The sequence below is a fragment of the Pipra filicauda genome, unplaced genomic scaffold (assembly GCF_003945595.2).
Source record: "Pipra filicauda isolate LSUMZ 115617 unplaced genomic scaffold, ASM394559v2 scaffold362_size804934_pilon, whole genome shotgun sequence".
In the NCBI taxonomy this organism is placed as follows: Eukaryota; Metazoa; Chordata; class Aves; order Passeriformes; family Pipridae; genus Pipra; species Pipra filicauda.
In genome coordinates, this window is record NW_024104490.1 from 31,704 (window position 1) to 52,844 (window position 21,141).

The 21,141-nt window shown below is 39.0% G+C and overlaps 1 protein-coding gene across 1 annotated transcript in view; it reads right to left on the reverse strand.

Annotated features, from left to right (window-relative positions):
• The window catches only part of BNC2 (basonuclin 2), a 329,648-nt gene that overhangs the window by 18,996 nt on the left and 289,511 nt on the right, over positions 1-21,141 (reverse strand). Inside the window, exon 5 of the mRNA XM_027711939.2 lies at positions 2,049-4,015. Coding sequence (XP_027567740.1) covers positions 2,049-4,015 — 1,967 coding nt within the window. The remainder of the gene's footprint in view (positions 1-2,048; positions 4,016-21,141) is intronic.

Here is a 21,141-nt window from a genome sequence, read left to right on the forward strand (position 1 = left end):
CAGGAGTATGCTACATAGTCGACAAAATATTTTCAAAATGTGCCCTATTTCCAGGTTCTTATCTCAGACATATTTTATGTATGTCATCACAGTCACTCTTTCTTAGAACATCTTAGTCTTTACTGTGCTAAAATTTTATTATTACCATGATCTATCAATATATTACTGCTGAAATATAATACACTACATAAAGTTGCAAATCCTAAAGCTAATTACTTCTTACTTCACATGCTTGACACAAAGCTGTTTTGTGTAGTACATGACTGACTTCATAATTCATTTGAGGAAACAGACCGACTAAGCTAAATTGTTGACTAACAAAGGCTGTGCAATTTCAGGAACTGAAAAGGGTTACACACATCTAAACTCAGCATGCCACTGATTTACATGTTTCCCTTGTCAAATTCAAGTCTCATAAATGTTATCAGCACACCCCAAGAAAATCAGTCTTAATTTAGATTTACCTGCTTTGTGTCCAGTAGTTTCATCCTATTCAAATGCAAACTTCCTAGATCATCCTTCTTAGATGTTCTGAACTTGTATTCTTATGTTTGTTCCTATTTTTCTGTTTAGTGGATTTCATAAATGATGAGAGAAGACATGAGATATTTGGGGACTAGACTCTCCATCAAAACAGTGAATTTTGTCTCCTCAATATCCTTAACACTAACTTGCTTTCATTTTAGAAGATACAATATATTCACTTTCAAACCACATCAGTTTCAAAGAAAAAAGTGAGAAGCTGCGTGTGAACGTTTAGTGAGGTTTAATTTCCTTCCTGTGTCTGCTGAAATTTTACAGCCTAATGAAAAAATATGAAACACAAGTAAAGGAAGAAAGGTGAGCCAATCTCACCATCACTCCATGAACCAGAAAGATTTTGTTATGTGACAATATGATCATCATCAGATGCGAGAGCTTTTATCCACAAATATGAAATAACTGTTATCCTATCACCCTGACAAATTCTATTTATATTACATTTTCCTCAGGAATCAATAAGAACAATCTATTTAAAACAAAACAAAACAAAACAAAATGAAAAAAATCCACAAAATAAAACAAAACAAACAAACCAAACCAAACCAAACCAAACCAAAAAACAAAACAAAACAAAACAAAACACAAAAAACCCCAAAACAAAACAAAAAAAAACAGAACACCCCAAACCAAAGAGTTTATGGACCAGCTGCTTCTGTTTAAGCCCAACCGTTTCAGTATTGATGCAGCATAGCTAGGGCATGATGTCATTTGAAGTGTCAGCAGAATATATCCTGGTTGATATTAAAAATATGTAGGGGTCTAGCCTCTCCTCTCTGAACATGCATAATTCCCATTGGAGGGAAAGGGAGTTGCTCACATGCAGAAAAGAAGATAAAGTAGATTAAATGACCATAGTGGATAGAGATATAAGTTCTACTAAAGAAAAAGACAATGATTTTCTTAATATTTACTCGTTCTCACTACAACACAGTGTCCAGTTTTAAAAATTGAAGATAATAAAGAATAGCCTTCTAATGCTTCTTGTTTACTTTTATATGACCCTATGGAGATGGAAATCATTCTTTTATTCCAGTCTTTCCATTCTGTCTCTCCATCCATTCGTCCAACCATCCATCCACTCCTTCCCCTCCTTCCTAGTTTACTGTTTGATATGCATGCATGGAGATATTTGTTTTGTATACAATGAACTATCTATTTAATAGAAGGTTTTCTTGTTTTAAATGTTGCAGGGAGAAGAAAATAAATGTAATGAAGGTTGTACCTTATAAACAGATGTGCAATACACATGTACACAGGCACACAGAAATTATAATGACATTTATTATCTAGCCAGTCGCTTAAGAGGATGGCACAATATATACCACTCTGAATGCCAAGCAACAATGAATATCTTTAAAGTGATAAATCTGTCTCAATGTCATGGGAACATGATTGTCACTTGTCATTACTCTGCATCTCTCTGTTTCTTCATATATCCTAAACCGCCTATTTTTACATAATTCAACACATTTAATAATGTAGAAAATCAATTAATATTTACTGACCTGTCTCTGCTTCTCCGTGATGGGAATGCAGCATTACAGCCAGCCACTGTGCAGACATGCATCTCTTTTAAATGAACATTTCGGTAGTGAAGCTTCACACTGTAGGAACTCTTAAAACTTTTCTTGCAAACATAGCAGATCTTGGGGTCTGGGCTGGAGCACATTTCAGCTTCTGGGGAGAACTTCTGCGGGCTGCTGTAGTTGAATGTAGAAGTGAAACTTTCATGAAGAGCAGCCATACTGGCACTGCCTCCGTTGTACAGGCCATATTGGCTCATATAGAACATATCATATGTAGGGTCTGTATACTCTTCCTTCACCTTAATGACATCCTGACTGGAAGAGTCATTGTGGTTTTCATCTGGTCTGTTACCGTGCATCGTTGATTTTTCACCAGGTTCATGGAGACGATCATCGCCTTCCATGGTTTCCTCACACAATTTGGGTTCTGATGACTCTGACTCATTTTCGTAGTCTCTCTCATGCTCCTGGTCTTCTGATGTCATGCTGTCTGCCCTTCTTATGTCCGGTCTGGAAATGCATCTGCTTCTGTCATTTTTGGAAAAGTCTTTCACAGACAGGCCTGGGCTCATTTCCTCCTGAGAATGGCAGTGATTGTCATGACCAATGTCATTCACCATCGTGCTGCTGTCATTCACCTCTTCGTCTTCATCATCAAACTCGTCAGCAGTATCGATAACTTCCTTTTCAATTTTAACTGGCATGCTTGACTTCCTTGGCTTCTTCTTGGGAGCAAGGTCTGCATTGGGCTCTGGGGTGGGCATCAACACTGAAGGTACTGATGACTCTGAAGGAGGAGGGGGATGCTGCTCCATGCCACTCACTGCTGGTATTATTGGACTGGTAGGGAGTGAGGTTGGAGGACTCACCATCTCTCCAGGAGTAAGTAAATTTCTGTAAAAAGGAGGAACGGGTTGGACAGTCTTTAGAGCTGGGAAGACCAGCTGACTAGGAAGAGGGTTCTGCAGTACAGGGTCTAGAGGGGGAGTGGTAAACCCCATCGGTGGGCGCCCAGGACTTGTTAAAGTTAGGTTGGATTTTGTACTTGCTATGACGGGAGTGGCGGCACCTGATGTAGCACGTATCAGATCTTTGTCACGGTTATTCCTTAGCATAGGCATGTGGAGTCGGGGATTGGGGTTAGCACTGTGGCGATTGCGGCTTCTGAGAGAGCTGAAAACCATGTTGCAGCCTTCAATAGTGCACCGATGCTTGATTTTCAGGTGTACAGCATTGTAGTGGATTTTAAGTGTACCTTTGTCATAGAAAGTTTTGCCACATGCATTGCAAAACACTCTTCCTTTCCTCGAGGCTGACCCCATTCTCCTCATTCTGTGAATTCGGAACGAGCTTTTAGTGTGTTCTGTTTTTGATAAATCACTGACTGGCGTAGGTGTCTGAACAGGAGAGACGCAGGCTGGCTCACTTTTGGGCTCAACATTCGTGATGCTGGTCAAAGCATTCCTGCTGGATGGTTGCTCATTCTTGAATGGCGTAGGGGAAACTTCAGATTCACTGCTCTCGTTATATTCATTTTGGGTTGTAAGACTTGGTTCACGGAGCCTCATTGCTGGCTGTTCCAGCAGGAGGCCATTTGGAGGCAGCCCCAGCAGTGGAGCAGAGACTGGATTTATGTACTGGAATGGAAGCAGGAATGCAAGGCTATTCGGGATGTTTTCAAAATGATGAATGCTGGAAGGGTTGCTATTCTCCAGGTGAGCAAGGAGACTTGGGCTCCTGGTGCGATTATTGCTTTCAATAAAAGTCCTTATATCTGAATCTGTCTTTGAAGATGGCACAGCCACAGCCTGCCCTTCTTTTTCTTGAATTGCCATCAGCTCCACAATAGATTTCGTTTCTCCAAATCTCAGGAACTGCTGAAGGGTAATGATCTCTTCTTCCCTGGACATGATGGCCCAGCGGTCCAGTACCTTGCCTGCAGCATCCTAGAGGCCATATCAAAGAAACAACAAAGACAAACACAAAGAAAAAAATTATTGATTCTGCATAATTATTCAATTCAATAGAAGGTGCTCTGCTGCCTGAACATGAAAACACTAAGCTCAAAAAACAACATGCATACAGTGTTAATAAAATTTGATAAAAAAAATACAAACTTTCCAGCCATGTAAATACGGTAATTACAGTCACAGCCAGAAAACCAGATTGAGTTTAATAATGTCAGAGTACATAAAATGTAGACCACAGGGCTCTGTGATCTAAAATGCTTTCAATACTTTCAATTTAACAACAGTGATCTACGTAGAATGTTACTGTTTACAATACATCAGTGTAAAACATATGAACTGTTGCTGTACACACCACTGTAAAATACTGAAAGTTGTACCTTAATCACTATCAAATGGTAATATTATGAGAAAGAGCTAAATAAATGCATTTGATAGATTTGCTTCTTAAATATAAGCAGATATAAGACTAAAGTCACCCATGGGCCATTTCACGAGAAACTTTGACGGAAGGCAAAATACCTTAAAAACAGTACATAATACTTGTACCTTACTCCCTTTTCCCCTGGACTCTTACTGGCACTTGATTGTAAGCTTGCAATCTAGGTATGGTTTAGACTCTGGAGATGACTTTTTTTGTAGTCTTGACATAAAATAACAGTTAAAAATATGTAAAAAGTAAGGATCTGATGGATGTAGATAGCATAAATGAGTAAAAATGTTGTCTCCTAACATTGCCTTCTGATAGCAAGGGAAAAATCCAGAGAGAATACACATCAGTAATCACTAGAATATCTGTTGTTAAATATACATTAAAAAGCATTTCACACTTTCATTTTTGCTAGTAAGCATGAGATTTGCCTGAAGGTAGAACTTAAAAATTCTGCAACGTAATGTCAGGCAATCCATTCCAGCATGTATTGATAAAAATATATTAAAATACTTATATAATGAATACATCATTTTATTGGCATCTTTCCTTTTGGACAAATGCTGGACATAATATTAGCACAGTAACTATAACCAACAAGAACTGTTGCAGGCCATCAGACCAGCACTATTTCAATGCTTCCTCATGCCTTAAACAGCCTTGCAAGATACTCCACCCTACTGTCTCTGATATTTTTAAATCTTGAATCTCAGCTTCAGTACCTTATCCGAACATTTTGGACTATACACTGTTGCAAAACCCACTAGCTCTTTTTTGATTATGAAGATTGAGAACAGCTTTCTTTCCCTCCAGCACTCCCACCCCCCAGTTTTACTTATTTATTTATTTTTTAATTCTTTTTCAGTCTTCAGAGGATTGATTCTTCTCTTCCCTCACATTTCCTAGAGTACCGGAAGACACAATTTCGCACCAAATAGTAAAGCATATGTTTAACTGATTATGGCTGGTTTTATTATTTCAGTTCTGATATGTTCAGTGCAGTTCAACTCTCTGGATACAAAGTTAATGCTGAAGGTTAATGCCATGTGTGTTTCAGTACCTTGGATACAACTACAAAATCTTCAGGAACGCTCCACACATGAACATTTAAAACCAAACCTTAGAAGACAATGAAACCCTCAACAGCAATTAATTACGGAAAATCTTACCCAGCTGACCCCAGATGGAAAGCCCCAGAGACCATCTCTATGTAGAAAATGTTCAGTCTGTATTTACACGGTGATGAACAAAACATCCTGATGCAGACGCTGGTTCTTATTTGTCCCCACCTTTGAACACGCATAAGTATTGTGGACGTCTCTAATTTCTATGCCCTTACAGTTCTATCTGTCTTCATGGAGCAGTATTTTACAGGCAGTCAGTACTACCAAATAGAAATCATCTAGAACACCAAAAAATCCCTCCCAAGAACAAAAATTAGTGAAACAAAACAAAAACTAAATGGGACGAGGGGTGGGAGAAAAAAAATATCAACACCATAAAGAAATAATTAAAGGGCAGGTTCCTATCTTAAAACTATAAGATTATATTTGTTTTTTCCTATCCAACTAACTGTTACTACTTTCCCTAAAAAGTGTGATGTAAAGCTTCTTATACCTACTTTTCCCAAAACTTCCAGCCAGCCACAGCACCTGTATATATGGGTAATTCCTACTTGGAACTGCAAAGCCAGACTTGGTTCAGACTTTGATCTCCAGATCTTTGCTGTCAGGTCTGACCCAATCTATATGTACATATTTCTCATCCTAAAACATAAGTATTAATTCCTTCTAACTGTAACTCCCATTGTTTGAGGATGGAAATAACATTGTCTAATTTACACTGCTTATATGTATTGAATTAGGATTCCTGTCTGCAGCCAGCTGCAGGCTGCTTTGCAATGTACTACTGTAATTTGTTTTGGTTTTGCTTTAATTTGTAAATCACTCATAGGCTTATGTAACAGATGGATGCTTTACAAAAGCGGGTATGTAAGTAAATAAAAATTAAACACATCTAGCACGACAATAGCTCAGGAGAATAGTAGGTACAGATCCTGTAACAGACACCCACATGTTAAGTGGAAGGTGGTTTCACACAGTCCCTCATCTGTTGGCAGCCATGCAATGCATGCACAGAACAGGCAGTCAGGCATCTAAATCTGGGGGTTCCCTGTATGCTTTCGGGGAGTTATTCCACATCTTAACGGAAAGAAGCTGGTGCTTAGCTTCATGAGCTTCCTCTTCATGAGACGCCACCACCCTTTGTTTCATTTCTTTTAAGGATTTGCAATGAGGAACACTAGACCTTTGGCAGCTGCTAAGCCCCACTTATCAGAGAAACTGGCAGTCAAGGGTGTTATTGTCATGGGGTTACCCTTGCTGCCATAGAAAGAGCAGGGAATCAGAAAGTTGCTCTTAAATAATGCTTGCCTACCCCTACTAGTTATATCAAGCTTTATCTTGTTAATTTTCAGCAAGAAGTTGTTTGGCTCTTTTTGCCCAACAAAAGTAAAGAGAAATTGCACAGATGCCTATAAAAAACTTCACTGCTTGTGGATACTGCATAGCACATGCTTCAATATTTACACAGTGAAAGGTTTCCATAAATCATTGTAAGCATGTATTATGCAAAACTAGATAAAGAATGAATAGGAATGTCATTTTTTGATAAAACTTAAAATTAACAAAAAATCTAACCATTATCCCATTTGAATTTAGCTATAACTAGCTAGGGATCTTTCTGTATAGGGTAATATTTGATTAGAGGTTCACGTCCTTTCTTACATGTAAACGATTTCTTGTTTCTTACAATCTCTCATGCTAAATTTTCTCCCCAAAGCCATTAAATCATATCAACAATTAAATACTTCATGACAAAAGGTTCCAATTTATATTACTTTTTTCAGCTCACAACTGATTAAGCCAAGCCTCCTGTGACAATGTGTACAAGGAAGTTAGTGAGTACAGAGATAGTACTGCATGCTTACAGCTCTAAGCCAAGCAGTAGACAAGTAAGCCCAACCCATACAGCATACACTGATGTTCCTTCTTTGTCTGTGCAGCCTTGCTTTTAGTCTTTTAGTTTTAATTTCTTTTTTTTTTTTACTGTGTGGATCTCTCACACACAATCACAGATGGCGAAAATCTTTTTCTAACTCTAAACACACACTCAACTCTATTATTTGTATAGATACAGGTCCACATATACACATACATTAGATCTGTAATGTAATGTCATAGTTAATCACCCTGAATCTGCCTCCTCATTTTTGCTGACTTTACGTTACAAAGAGATGTGCGTGTCACAATATGTCAGGGTACCTCTTGTCTTAAGCTTCTGGGTCAAGCAGAACAAGTGATGGGTGTCAAGATACTTATCTGAGATGAAATAAACAGGTTACAACAGCAGATGGACACAAAGATCACTCCAGTTTTTAGAAGCTTAACTGGGGAGGATTCTGAAGGTGGGTCTTCATTTTCTGAAGGCCTTTAGCCTTTACAAACTTCAGGCTTTCAATTCAGCTTTAAAACATCCCAATTTAAAAACTGCCTATTCAGAAAATAAAAACAGTCTAGACAAGCACACACTATAAACATACACTGTAAGCCTTGAACATTCATTATGAAACCAGTTATTTTGAACTCTCATTTTGTATGAGAAGCTCCTTTGACTCCTGTGCCTGCATTACCTGCAGGTAATTTTATATGCCTGAACTCATGCAGGCACAACACAGACTTTTAGCATTTCTGTTTTATCTTACTGGTTCACTTCTTGGCATAGATAAAATGCAGATACACACCTGGCTGAATACACAGTGAGAGATGACTACACAAGAGCTGAGACTAATAGAAAGGTTAAAAAAATTTACATTGCTTCTTAAACTAGCTTTATGTTCTGGGGAACGCTCAAGGATTATTTTCTGGCACTATTGTGATAACTTCTGAGAACCTCTCAAAGTTCTATAGAAAAACTCATTGATAAGTTTCATATTTTAGCAAGTTTACATATATACACCCTAAACTGTTGGTTTTGATGCATATCAGCTAAGTATCCACATTACAAAATGTTTCATAGATACATTTTTAATTTAATAATTAGGCAAACCTAGAGTTTATCACAAATCTTTCTTCTATAAGCCATTCTTAAAGAGCTATATATTTTCTAGCTGATCTCAAAGAAACAGTTTGAATGCAGCTGTAATAGTTGAAAAGCAGACTAGCAGACTAAAATATATTAATTCGGTCACACTATAATAGCAAAGGATGACTTTAATTAGGCTGTAGACAGAAAAAAAATCAACATTTGTTTCTAATAAAGAAAAGCCTGCATAATTTCCATGATTTAGGGTTTGTTGTTTTTGCTTGGCTGAAATTCCCAGAAGCACCTCTTTGTTCTCAATTAAACTTCAAGCTGTTACACTATGGGTAGTCCTGCTACTCCTGGGGTAAGAATTACTCAAAGTGTGCAGCAGCACACCAACTCACAGTACAGATGGGGCAATGTGCAACATCTCCAGTTCATTTTGGCTAACTCCCGCTGACCTCAGTAGAACTAAACTAAGGCCTCTATCTAGTTTTCCACAGAAATACACACTCACACATTTAATCAGATGCTCATTTTCCTGATGGGAGTTTTTACTATGCTGAAGCTAATTCACCTTTGCTCCTGTAAACATGAAGAAAAGGTATGCATCCTTGATCACTGTGATTCTACATGTGCAATTGAGATTTACATACTCAGTCTGCAAAGAGGCATGGTTGAAATTTTTTTCCCTCAGCTGTCACTTCTCATCCACCTCCCACCAGTCTCCCTTCAGCAACGGAAACCATATGAACAAATGCATGCTTAAGTGTCAACAGTCCTTTCCTTGAGTTATACTGCTGCAGTAGGAACAAACAGTGCAGCACTACTGAGTTCTCAGTCAATAATGGAAATCTTTATGTTTTGGCAGCCTACACTCTGCTAGAAAAATCAAAACTGATAGATATTCTTCCTTTCTGACACTCCCTTTCTCTTATTAGTTGAAGTTTTTTTCCTTGCCCCAAAGACCCAAGGTATACAGGAGAATACTGGCATGCTACAGCAGGAGAAGAGAAGGCAGCTGTCTCTCCCCAAAGTATCACTGAGAATGACATTGGAAGTGTGTATTCAAATGAAGAGTAGCATGAAGGAGACTTTTTACTTACATACATACATACTAACGTACTTTGTTGCCAGGTTTGTAATAGTACTTGCTCTGGTTGCTCCTTAGACTTTAAGTCTCCTTACGCATTCAGGGGCAAAAATTTTTGCGTTTTGACCACAGCTACCTTTGTAAACTTTACTAACTGCAGACAGTGGGGCAAATCCAGCTGCACTTTACATTCAGAGTAATTGCACTATACATCTGGAGTAATTCCACTGACCACATTGAAAAGTAATTTTGACATAACTTAGCCCTGAAATGTGTGAATATATATTGGGGTCGTACCACCATGGTGGAGCACAGCAGCTGTGTAACAATGCACAGGAGCTCTGTTCAATGGTTTTGGAGTGAAACTGAGGAACATCATGTCCTGCTGAAACTGCAGATGAAACATAAGGCAGTGGAATGCAATAACCGCAGGAGAATCCTAGCCAGGACACCACCGTTAACCACCCACACTCTTGTTTAATGGCCTACAGGGTCTTTATTGAGCAGAAGTATGCAGGTGTTCTGTTTCATCTCTCATTCCAAAGATGTATGCCAGGAGCACAGACTCCTCCGAGCACAAGCAAGCTGCGGGAGTGCTGGTTATGGACTAAGTTGCATGGAGTGGTATGAAAATACTGGATCCCCAACAAATTTTGGGGACTGAACTTCCTCATAGTGCACATCAATTGCAGAATACCTATTCATTAGGTTAATCAACCTTAGAATACTCTGTTATATGCCAACTATAAAGCACCTATGTGGATTAGGGGTAGGGAAGAGAGTGTCTTCCTGTTTTTAGAAAAGAAATATTAATTTGAACTCTTTCCCACTCTTCATGAATGCATATGTACCTCTGCAATTCCAGTGAAACTATTAGGATGCAAGGGCACCAGTTTTAAATACTTCTTCTGATTTTTCAAACATATTGTTTGACTTCTGATAGAATATTCACTTTGTTATGGAATGTTCTTGATTATGGACCAGATAAGAATATATAATTCACAAGATGATGGCTTTCTTTTTCCTGCTTAACAGTGCATAAAGCATTTTTATTTTTAATACTATGCTAGATCACTGTGGGGTTACAATGTATGTAATCAAAACAACGCAAGCTTTATTTAATCAAAGCAATGACATCAACTGTCTTTACAGCTGGGTGCCTGACAAGGTATTTGTCACATCAAATGTCTGTCCATACTTGGAGTAAAAGCATCTAAGTACAGCTAGAGTCTGACACTCTTGAATTTACTAGTTTTTCACAATGGTGTCACTCTGCTGTGGTTTAACCCCAGCTGGCAACAGCACCACACAGCCGCTCACTCACTCCTCCCTCTGCCTCCAGTGGGGAGAAGAATTGGAAAGAAAAGGTAAACGTTGTGGGTTGAGATAAGAACAGTTTCATAATTGAAACAAAATAAAATATACTACTACTGCTATATCTGGTAATGAAAAGGAGAAAGGAATAAAATGTAAGAGAAAAAAGTAATACACAATCAATTGCTCACCACTTGTTGACTGATACCCAGCCTGTCCTTGAGCAGCGATCAGCCCCTCCCAGCCAACTCCCTACAGTTTACATAATGGGCATGACATTCCTAGGGTATGGAATAATCCTTTGGCCAGTTCAGGTCACCTGTCCTGGCCATGCTTCCCCCACCGGCTTCTTGTGTACCTGCTCTCTGGCAGCGCATGAGACACTGAAAAACTCTTCGGTTTAGTGTAAGTGCTACTTAGCAACAACTAAAAATCAGTGTGTTATCAACAAGATTCTCATACTAAATCTAAAACACAGCACTGCACCAGCTACTAAGAAGACGATCAACTCCATCCCAGCCAAAGCCAGGACAAAGCACTATGGTGTCAAAAACATTTGCTTTGATTTACAACTGTCACATTGCTGAGAACCATTAAAAGGCAAAATATGCCACTGATAGCAGTGGAACTCCTGTTAGCATGCATACAATTTGACTTTTTAAGCTTTAAGAAGATTCAAAGTAGTCTTCCAGCAATTGTCCTTATCTCATTTATTTTGAAATACTAGTGCCACTTCCCAAGTATTTTGCTCCTCTCACCCCAAGAACTGCACAAATTTTCAAATGGAAACATTTATTGTCTTTATCATCCATTCTGGTAGAGACTTTCAAAAGACTTTACTAATGAGGATTTAATGTGAGGTAAGCAGATGCTTTATGGTATCGGCTCACAAAAATATTTTTAATGCACTCTAAAGGTGAGGCATTTGTTCTCAATATTACTAAAATGGTACAATATCAAGAATTTATTCAAATTGTTTATTCACATACCTTACCTTTGAAATCCACAACCTTGGACTCCAAGTAGAGAAGAATATTTTGATACCTTTGCTTCTCTACAGCGTTTTAGAGTGGAACATTCATTGAAGTATCTTGAGAAGCTTTACCATTACCTTGTGGAGTGTTTGTCCTTTGGCAGACAAGGCTATTAAAGGCAATCAAACCACCAAGGACATGGTGTATGAAGGCAAAGTATTTGTACTGCATGAGCTGCCATGGACCATTTTCAGGATAGTATGTAAATAGAGACACAAACTTGCTAAGCAACTGAAATAATTCCAGCTCTAAATTAACTGTAGAACAGAATTTGGCATGTAAGTGGGTTGGAAATACCCATCATGCATATAACCATAGCAATGATTGATTTTAAGACTCACTTTCACTAATTGCTGCATATATAGTTGCCCATTCTGTTATGATATGTAAGAAAATTTGCCTTGATGCTATCAGTCCCTAAAAATCACCTGTGGTTTTAATGTTTTATTGAGAAGTAAAGTTATGTTTTCTCTGGTTTTCTTGCAATAAATGCAGTAAGCTCTTTCTGAGCCTCAGTTTCACCAGCAATGAAAGAATGATACATAATTTTTATGAGAAACAGGAAATGTTCGCAAAGAGCACTGATGAGGTATGGTATACGCAACACACAGAGCCACAAGAGACATCCAGACTCTCTTTGACCAAGAACTTCCCCAATGCACAATGTGATAATACAAACAAATCATGTCTGATATCCTTGCTCCATCTAACACGAACTACACCAAATGCAGGGCAAGACATCTAACAGTCAAGTCAAATCAAATTATCAGATGGTTCTTTCCTCACTTTAAATCTAAACTGACTAAATTCATAACTGTGACTGGAAAATATAACCAACAGAGGCTGAGTCTTCCTGGGCTTATAAGCAAAATTTCCAACTAAGTTAGTAAGAAATTTGCCTAACTAGGGGCATTGTAAGGAACTGAGAAGTTGCCCAAGGACATGAACAGTGAAGTAAAAGAGCCAATAGGTTATAGTCATAAATTGGATTGCATTACCTGCTTGGCTTTCTGATTGAACCCAAACTGTGTTTCAATAAGGGGATTCAGCTGTACTATATGCAGGATATATGAATGGCAGTAGAAGCAGGAGATTGATTTCCATCTTTACTATTCATTAGGGGACTATGCATTATTACTTGCAATATATACAACATGATCTTAATGAGGCCTTTTTCATTTTACTGTTTACTGAAAAAATTTACACCAAAAAACACAGGTGTGCCATAGGTGGCAATGTGATGCAAAAGGGAGACAGCAGGGTGCAGAAGTGACACCAAAAAGGCAAAGGTCACTGGAATATAAAAATGCCACGGTACATGAAGCAAGCTATCGGTTTGAACATATTAGAGGCACTGAAATGCAAAAGAAAGTGGGGGAATTATATCACAGTGTACAAAGTAATAATAACTGTGTCTGCATGTCTTAATACCCTCTTGTCCCAGCAGTCCTGACTTTCTAGGCAGCCCACTTCTCCACATTAACAGTAGTCATTTGGAGAGCAGCAAACGTGCCATTAGAAGCACTTTTACAAGTGTATATTCATCCACCAATTAGCTTAATGTGGCTGCTTTCTGCATATTTTCTATCCAGGCTTGCACAAATCTTATTAATATTTCCCCCTAGCGCTTTGACAGATTACCTTGTCATTATGCATCCTGGAGCCTTTTAAACAATATGGGTAAACTACTGTTTGCGAGGTTAATGACAATTATCCCCTAATTACTGCATAAGTCACTCAGTCCACTTTATCTCATAGGCAGGGTTCTGCTCTGTGTATCTGCCATTGTGTCACTGTAAATGAATCTTGTATAGCTATGTTTATCTGTCGTTGCCTTGTAAATTACACTGACAGAAGAATGAACAAATTACTGTGTGTCATCACTTAAATACAGCTTCTGATAAAAAAACATCCCACAAGCACAGCACTTGAATTTTAGCCTGATCACAATTAGCAAACACATATTGAATGTTTTGGGAAATAGAAGTGGATGGGACATAGAGTGGTGGAAGAAGGTTTTGAAGTGGTAACAGCAGTAAAACAGAAAAACCATAGAAATCTACACTAGTAGTAATTTCATGAACACTTCCTGAGAACTATTCTGTTAATTTAAATGTTGATAGATGAGCTAGTGATAGTTTCCAAACAATCTCATATTCAGGGCTGTACTGAATTCCACAATATCTGTTGTTTCTGATCAAAACCACATGAGATCTTTTTTAGCTGAAAAAATTCAAACAAAGTTGGAACAGAAGTAGCATTCATAAAACCACAAGTAATGCTATTTTAATGCATGCATTTCAGAGCAACATCTACCTCAGGAGAGGAATGCAGAATTGGCAAATACCAACTTCCCGGTATATTCCATTTTCTGAGGCAACTTCAATGTCATAGTTAAGAGTACTTCAGTGGTAGCACATCACTGAGACAGATATGTCCTAATCTGAGAAAGAATGTTGACTTGTTATTGTCCTTGATTCCTTCTTTCACCAAAGACAACTCAATCTCTTCAACAAGAAGTGCATACACAGTTAGTGCTCAGAGACAAAATAAGCCTATAGTAAAGAACATTAAAACAACAGCTGCTGTTTTAAATAATGCCTGTTCCTATATTGGTGTTGGAGAGGTAACTTCTTCGTAGTTCTAGGAACCACAGTAATTTCAAACAGTACAACAAAGACAGTGCATTTCCACTGTGTCCTGGGAAGGTCCCTTCTTGAGTCAGAGAAGGTCTTTTAATACTGGTTTTGTATATTGCTGGCAAGCACCGTAATTGCAAAGAGTTAGTAACAAGTGCACTTCTTACAGTGGCTTCTTACTCAGGTTACAAATTTAATTTTCTTAAGCTTAGCGCAGTGACATCACCTGAACTGCCTCTCAGCACTGGCTTGAGCAGAACCTGATTCTTCTCACTCCCCCTCAGACTGCATATTTAACTCTTAAAATTCCCTGCTTGCCAAGGAAAATGGATGATTCGTGGAGCAAGATGCTTTTTTACTTAGACAAAACTGCCTGTCATGCAGATTTCAGGAAAAACAATGCAAAACAATGGGTACATCAATCCTGCATCCTGCAGTGAGGTTACACAGTAACGTATTTTATCATCTTTGAGGACACACTTTAAACACATATACAATACATTCACAAATGATATATTCATTGATATGATAGCGCTACATAGTTGCATATTTAAAATGTATTTGATTTTACCTTATAATTTATACATCTCATTTAGTAAACCTTCTCATATTATTCACATCATAAAATATATTCTGCACGAGCTTCTGACCAATGTGGTACAAAAAAATTTGAAGTCAGGAGGACAACATGCAAATTGGAGCACATTATGAATCATGAAGTGTAGCACTATAAGACTGTTTAAACTGCAGTACAAGAAAAAGGAAAGGTCAGAATTCTCCAAAACCTAGTGATTATTTACTGTAATTCAGGAGCTTACACCAACACTGAAAACCTTTTTATCAATGTAAAGTGTACATTTATTTTACTGGATTACAATAGTGTCATATCTAAAAAGAACGGACAAACTGAGATATAGAAAAATTACTGATATTACTGAAAATAACAGTGGTTTGAATGGAACACAGATGAGGGCAGCACCTTTGACCACGCTCTCAGTATAACTTGTAAGAAAAAGCTGTAGTGAAATGGTAAGAAAATGTAACAGCCATCACTGCCAGGGACAACTGAAAAGACTGATCGATTTTGAGTAAGTACTACCTCAAGGGTTTTGGTCCTACTAGGATTGATCTTTGTATCTGTCCTGTGTTCAGTCAATGCAACTTTCAGCAGGGTATCCACTACAGAAATAAATGGAAGTGCTGCAGTAACCCTCCACCCTCCCTCTAAGTATATTATTTTCTCTCTATGTTGAAGGAAAAAACCCAATAATGTAGTAGATAATAAAGTGACACAGATGGTTTAAAAAGTTTAAAAACACAGAATGCTTTTATTGTCATATACAATATTATTTGAAAAAAAAGTGTTTCAAAATTATTAATATGTCTCTTTGAATTTCAAGGTTCTTTGGCCTCTGACTTTTGCTAATAGCAGCAAAACTGTCAAAAGCTTTACTGAAATTCAAAAAGATTACATCAACTGGCTTTCCTTGATTAACTAGGTGGGTTACCTTGTCAAAAAAGGAAAGTAATGATACATATTGACAGTATAGATTGAACAGAAGAATAAGCAAGTGAATGCTAGATGTTGGAGATTAACAAGCACCATTCACTGGTCTAGCCCACCCTGTATTTAGGTAAAACCCCCTTTTCGCAAACATAACGTACGTTCTGCATGAGTAAATTCTTCAAAGTCAAGCCATGCTAGGGTCTGTGCCGCCCCTCTCATTCTTCCATTCAAATGGCCTAATATAATATGATGGGCATAGGCATAGAAGTGACCTTAGTTCATGCACAAAAAGTCTTCATTTTCTTTAGTCAGTTTGCAGCTTCAGAGTTACTCTTTGAACCACAGGTGCAAACAACTGAAATGCTTGGAAATTTAAGCTGAGCAACTGAACTATACCTGTTCTTAGAGTTTAAAGAAGGATCTAAAACATCAAACAGAAATCTCATAAACTACAAACATTTGTACCTGAAAAGAAAAACAGTATTTTTGCATTTTTAACACATTTTCATAGAAAAGGAGGTGGACGTGGGCATCCCCAAGGAAACTGAAGCTTTAATCCTAGACTCACTAGCCGCTTTTGGTGTGTTCTGGACAAATCATGGTCTTTCCATGTCTCAGATCCTTGTCTTTAAAATGGACATAGACAATATTTCCCCTTACTTCAAGATTGTAATGTAAAACATGCCACAGAAAGGCTGAAGTCCAGGAAGCACTATTCGATGATTCTATATGTAATACAGAATTCGGTCCTGCCTGACCGACTTCATCTCCTTTTATGACCAGGTGACCTGTCTAGTGAATGAGGGAAAGGCTTTGAATGTAATCTACCTGAACTTCAGTAAAGCCTTTGATATTTTTTCCTTTAGCATTCTCCCAGAGAAGCTGGCAGCCCATGGTTTGGACAGGTGCACTCTTTGCTGGCTTAAAAACTGGCTGGAGGGCTGGGCCCAGAGAGTGGTGGTGAATGGTGCTGCATGCACACAAGTGGTGCATGTCACAAGTGGTGTCCCCTAGGGCTCAGTGTTGGGACCAGTCCCCAGTAAACTCACAGGCAACACCAGATTGGGTGGAGTGTTGATCTGCTGGAGGGCAGGAAGGCTCTTCAGAGGGATCTGGACAAGCTGGATCAATGGACCAAGACTGATGGTATAAACTTCCACAAGGCCAAGTGCTGGGTCCTACACTTCAGACACAACAACTCCAGGCAGAGCTACAGGCTTGGGGGAAGAGTGGCCAGAAATATGCCCAGTGGAAAAGGACCTGGGAGTTTGGATTGACAGGAAGCTGAACATGAGCCAGCAGTGTGCCCACGTGGCCAAGAAGGTCAACGGTATCCTGGCTTGTATCCAAAATAGTGTGGCCAACAGGACCAGGGAAGGGAACATCTCTCTGTACTCAGCACTGGGGAGGCCACACCTCAAATCCCTTGTTCATTTTTGGGCCTCTCAAAAGAGGAAAAACATCGAGGTGCTGGAGAATGTCCAGAGAAGGGGAATAGAGCTGGTGAAGGGTCTGAAGCACAAGTCCTATAAGGAGGGGCTGAGGGAGCTGAGGGTATCTATCCTGGAAAAAAGGAGGGTCAGGGATGATATTAACACTCTCTGCAACTCTCTGAAGGGAGCTTGTAGCAAGGTGGGGTCTGGTCTCTTCTTCCAGGCAACTAGCAATAGGGCAAGAGGACATAGCCTCAACCTGTACCAGGAGAGGTTTAGATTGGACATCAGGAGGAATTTCTTCACTGAAATGGGTGTCAGGCATTGGAATGGGCTGCCCAGGGATGCGGTAGAGTCAGTATCCCTGGAGGTGTTCCAGAAATGACTGCATCTGACACTTAGTGCCATGGTTTAGTTGACAAGGTGGTGATCAGTCAAAGGCTGGAATCGATGGTCTTGGAGGTCTTTTCCAACCCAAATGATTCTGTGACTGTGACTCAATGTAACCTCGAATAAACAGTTTATTGTGAACTTGACCTGCTTTTATAAACACTAAAACAACTCTGTCCTGCAGTAAGGTTTTAAATGAACTGAGCTACAGAAGAATTGAAAAGACAGACTTAGAAAGTGCCTATCTAGAGAACTGCAGTAACATTCACACTCCCTTTTTGGTGGAGGACAGTGGGACACAGCTGGAAGGATCCACTTCTAGAATATCTGGACATGTAAGCCACTGTCAGTCAATGAACACCTTTTCTAGTTCATCCTCTCAGAGAACGACCTTTATTACACTATATTGTAATTGTTTCATTCATGCTTATTATGTTCAGAGTTTCCCAAGTGAAATAATTTTCAAATAAAAATACCAATCCCTCTTCCCCAAATGGACACCAATAAACTGTCATTAGATTACTTCTAGCACAGCAAACTCTAAAGGAAATAACAGTGCTCACACTTACAAGTTTCTTTTGATAACTTTACAAGCAGCCCTCTTACCCTAGGGGACAGACAGACTCTGTCTAATACAGAAGAGACTCCCCTGAATACAAATATTTGTTGCAAAGCAAATAAAAAGTATTATTTTCATAAAAAGAGAGCAGTAAGAATAGCTTGGCAAAATGCAAGCAAAAAGTTTCTTTTAATGTCTTTGGCACATTTCCAGCTCTTAGAAATAGCATCCAAAGTTGGTGCAACTGTGGCTGATAAAGCAGGCTTAGAGCTGCCTTTCAACTTTCACTTTTTAATAATAAAAAGTCAATAAATGGAGGATTATAAGCCTTTTGTTTTTGATTTTGTATATGAAAAACAAAAGATGACAAGGTTATGGTGGTGTATGAATTTCAGGCCACAGTCATGATGATGCAAATATTTTATACCCTGTTCATTTACTGCACTCTACCATGAGACTGAAATAAAGCTTTAAAATTAATTTTCTTTTTTACCTATATCTATTTATCTATCTATCTTATGTGGACACACCATCCTGAATATGCATTCTGAAACCCAGAAAATTAACAGCTTCCATTTCAGATCCTAAATAAATCATGAATGTCTATTTTAAAAGAAAACAAGGAACAGTCTGGATAGCAATGTGCATACAACTCTAAATGCTCATATAGAGCCAAAAGCCTTGTGAATTACACTATGGAGCAAAGGGGAAGTATCATGGTGTACAAAAGAATAAAGTGAATCTCTTAGCAATCACAGACTCCTTCAGCTGTTCCTTAGTGATGACACTATTTGAAATTAAACTGTTTATTTGTGAAGGATGGAGGACTCTCTATTTCCTTGTTCTCAGGCAGACCAACTGAGCTTGGTTCAAGCATGATAATAACACAGAAAACCTTTTATAGACAGGCCATATTTCTGCAATCTTGAAAAAGGTAAATGGAAACTGAACACTACGAACCAATGTCAGTTTTGTCCACACGGGACAGTAAGGTCAGACCTCTATAGGAATCTGTAAAACTCACAGTAAATGGAGTTATAATTTATAAGCTATTTAAAACACATCTGTATGTCTTGCAGTCCTCTTAGCAAGAAATGATTGCTGCTGGCTAAATCATCAGAAATGCAACAGTAGTATTGTTATGTGATCAACTTCTGGAATTGTTTTCTACATTTTTTTCTTAAGTGAACTACAGAGTAATTAATTCTATTTGGTGGAGCTAAACAGGCAAGGTTACCTATAACATGCTCTTCTCAAATCACATGAGTTTGAAGGAGGGGACAGCACTTTCAAAAATCCATTAATCAAATCAAATTACTATGCAGGATTCACCATTGGAACATCACAGCAGTGATGTTTAGACAATTACATTGTGGTATACTCATAGCAGCAAGGACATAGCAAACAGTAGCAGCAGGAGGTTAGAACATACAGTAATGCAATGGCTTATACCTGCTTTACTGATCTGAGGGAGTGAAAAGCATTGCATTTAAATTCAGACAAAGAAGGTACTATATGTACTGCACAACTTATGAACACCCTACGTGTGAGAATTAGGAGAGAGGATAAAACATAGCCTACTCCCTCTGTGGGGCCCAACCCGGCCCCGGGTCGCGTGCGTCGCAACGGTCAAGCCCCAGGCGCTGGGGCCCGGCCCTGGGCGCGGAAAGGAGCGAGAGAATGGGAGCTTCGCCTGTGTGGACAGTACCATCGTGGGAGTTGAGAGGGGAGCCCTGGAACACACTGAAGAGAAGGACAACTCTAAACCCGGGCAGATGGAGCTCGTCAGCCCTGTAAGGCCATCCATCTAAGAGAAGGTCACTCTAAACAAACCTACGTCCTGAGGACCTCGCTGCCACTGTCCGAGCTTGCTCGGCCCCGGCAGATGAACCTTAGGATTAAAGGGTGGGCTCAGTTCAGCGCACGCTGTGTCTCACCTAAAAAATCCACTGTGCAGGCTCGAAGGCCTTACCCGCATTTGCAAAGCCCTGTATCGCCAGTGCGCTTGTAACAAATGTGGGTAAAGACCTTTCCCAAATCTTCGTTCGCGAAGACTGGCCATGACTCCCTCTGCAATCATTTACCCACCTCTTTTTCCTATTTTTCAACCAGAGCGGTGAGAGCTGTGACTACAGAACACCCATCTATAGTATAACTATCCACAAGTGAGCATAGATTGGGCTGATGCCAGAGCAGTAAAAGCAGCATTCACTTAGTATTGTAAGCACTTTGTATTGTACAGAGCCCTCTAAGGAAGACTGATTTCCATAAAGCCCCATTTCCATCTCAGGGTACTGATGATGCCATAAGCCACAAGAGTTTCTCCATTCAAAGTCCTGTAGTGGAATTTCAGACTCACCACAAGAAGCCCAGGCATTAGCCAGGGCTCAAGGAATACAGGCACATATGGCAAGGCATAGCATTAGGATATCCACAGAATCAAAGAGCAACAAACCAAGACAACAGTGTCTAGCTTTAAAATAGTTACACACACACATTTCATGCATTTTGTCTACATTGTCTAAAGAATGCTGCCTATTATTTAAAATTTTTTAATCATCACTTTTGACCATTTCATCATCTCTACTGCCCAAGTAAAAGCTGTCTTGTCAAAGAAATTGAG